We start from the raw sequence: 1606 nt of genomic DNA on the forward strand, positions 1-1606 counted from the left end.
GATGATGGTTATGCCCACCCGCACTAAGACTGAACTCAGCACCTTGAGCTGAGCAGCCGCCCGGATGGCTCAGTGGATAGAGCTTGTGCTCTTAACAACGAGGCCGCTGGTTTGACTCCTTCGGGATGGTGGCTATGCACCTTGAGCTTACAGGCCACAAGCTGCCTATGGGCAGCCAGATGGCGACTGGCGCCCTCCACAACGAAGACTGAAGAACAACAACTTGGCTGGTCCCCTTCCCCAATTCCCTGACACTGTTCCTCTCCCCCAATTCCCCAATAAAATCTTTAAAATATATGTATATATTTTTAATTTCTCTGATCAATTTTGGAGTCCTTGGGAATCAAGATCTTTTTCAAGCTCTTTTTGTGGACAACTAATATCACATTTATTGTTTGCCTGTTATGACATATAGATCATTTTCCTTTTCTTATTAATTTCCCCACTTTTTAATTTCTGATTAAAATTCATTTAAGTGTTTCTTGGACGAATGACTGACTCACGAGAACAATTCATTGGCATAACTTCTCAATTCTTTCCTCATAAACAAATCATTTCCAATTTCTCCTTTACATGTAGGAGGCAGAATATTAATTGAAGAATTTTTTTTAGAAAAGTAATCTTTTCTATAATACAACAAACTGAAAAAATATTTTATAAAGAGTAATTCTTTTATTATCTTGAAAACTTTGTGGTGTGTAATTTGTGTTTACAGCTTTTAACGAAGTATTGTTTTACATTTGTAGTCTTTAGACAGCTTTACATCAAACAGTGGGCCATTTCGATATTGCTTGGGTAGTGATCCCAGTCAGCCCTTGGAAAATTGTGGTTTTCCTGAAGATGTTCGGGTACTTCATGGGAGTGGCATTGTCAGGGATATGCACATGATAGCAGTCGATGGAAAAGGTGAAATACAGCATGGAGGAGAAGATGGCCGGAGCAACAGTGGGGCACCACACCGAGAGAAACGGGGTGGAGAAAGTGAGGAATTCTCCAATGTCAGAAGAGGGAGAGGTGTGTATTACTTCTTTTGTTCTCACTGTCTTTATAAACTAATTAGTGAAGCAGGGAGGGTCTAGGTAGGAGTGGTATTGGAGTTATCAGTCTGCAAAGGGAATGTGAAAAATGAACTGTATATAACATCTGACCATTTTTCTTTGTGTCTAGTTCTCACCTTTGATTCCACAAGGCAGAGTAGTGTGTTCTCTGAAGACATGGGGGAAAACATTTCTATGTTTACATCTGTTGTGCAAATTTTTGAGGTAGCCAAATTTATGTTCTGTTAATCCTCTGAACAGTCACTTACCAGTTGCTCCAACTGTGCTGAAGCTTATTTTACTGTCTATCAGTAAAAATTAGAATTTTTTGTTTCTTCCACATTTTCCCACTTATATCTAAAGATATTTAAAGCTGACAAATCAAGTAATAGTGATAAAAGAACATGTAACCATAAAAAGGTAAACATTAAGAATAGTAATATCATGAGGTAATAGAATAAAGAGTTGAGTGGAAAGAAAAGTAAATAATTTATAATTGTTTATAGTAAGGAATGAATAGGTATTGTCAAAAAAGAGAATTAATGGAAAGACAAATACTATATGATCTC

The 1606-nt window shown here is 37.4% G+C and overlaps 1 protein-coding gene across 1 annotated transcript in view; it reads left to right on the top strand.

The window, feature by feature from the left end:
* ACBD5 (acyl-CoA binding domain containing 5) overlaps window positions 1–1606 on the top strand; it is a gene marked incomplete at its 5' end in the record, with an annotated part of 31813 nt that overhangs the window by 10517 nt on the left and 19690 nt on the right. The window contains one exon of the mRNA XM_019634905.1: window positions 747–1014. Coding sequence (XP_019490450.1) covers window positions 747–1014 — 268 coding nt within the window. The remainder of the gene's footprint in view (window positions 1–746; window positions 1015–1606) is intronic.

This window comes from Hipposideros armiger, unplaced genomic scaffold, assembly GCF_001890085.2.
Source record: "Hipposideros armiger isolate ML-2016 unplaced genomic scaffold, ASM189008v1 scaffold_2185, whole genome shotgun sequence".
Lineage (NCBI taxonomy): Eukaryota > Metazoa > Chordata > Mammalia > Chiroptera > Hipposideridae > Hipposideros > Hipposideros armiger.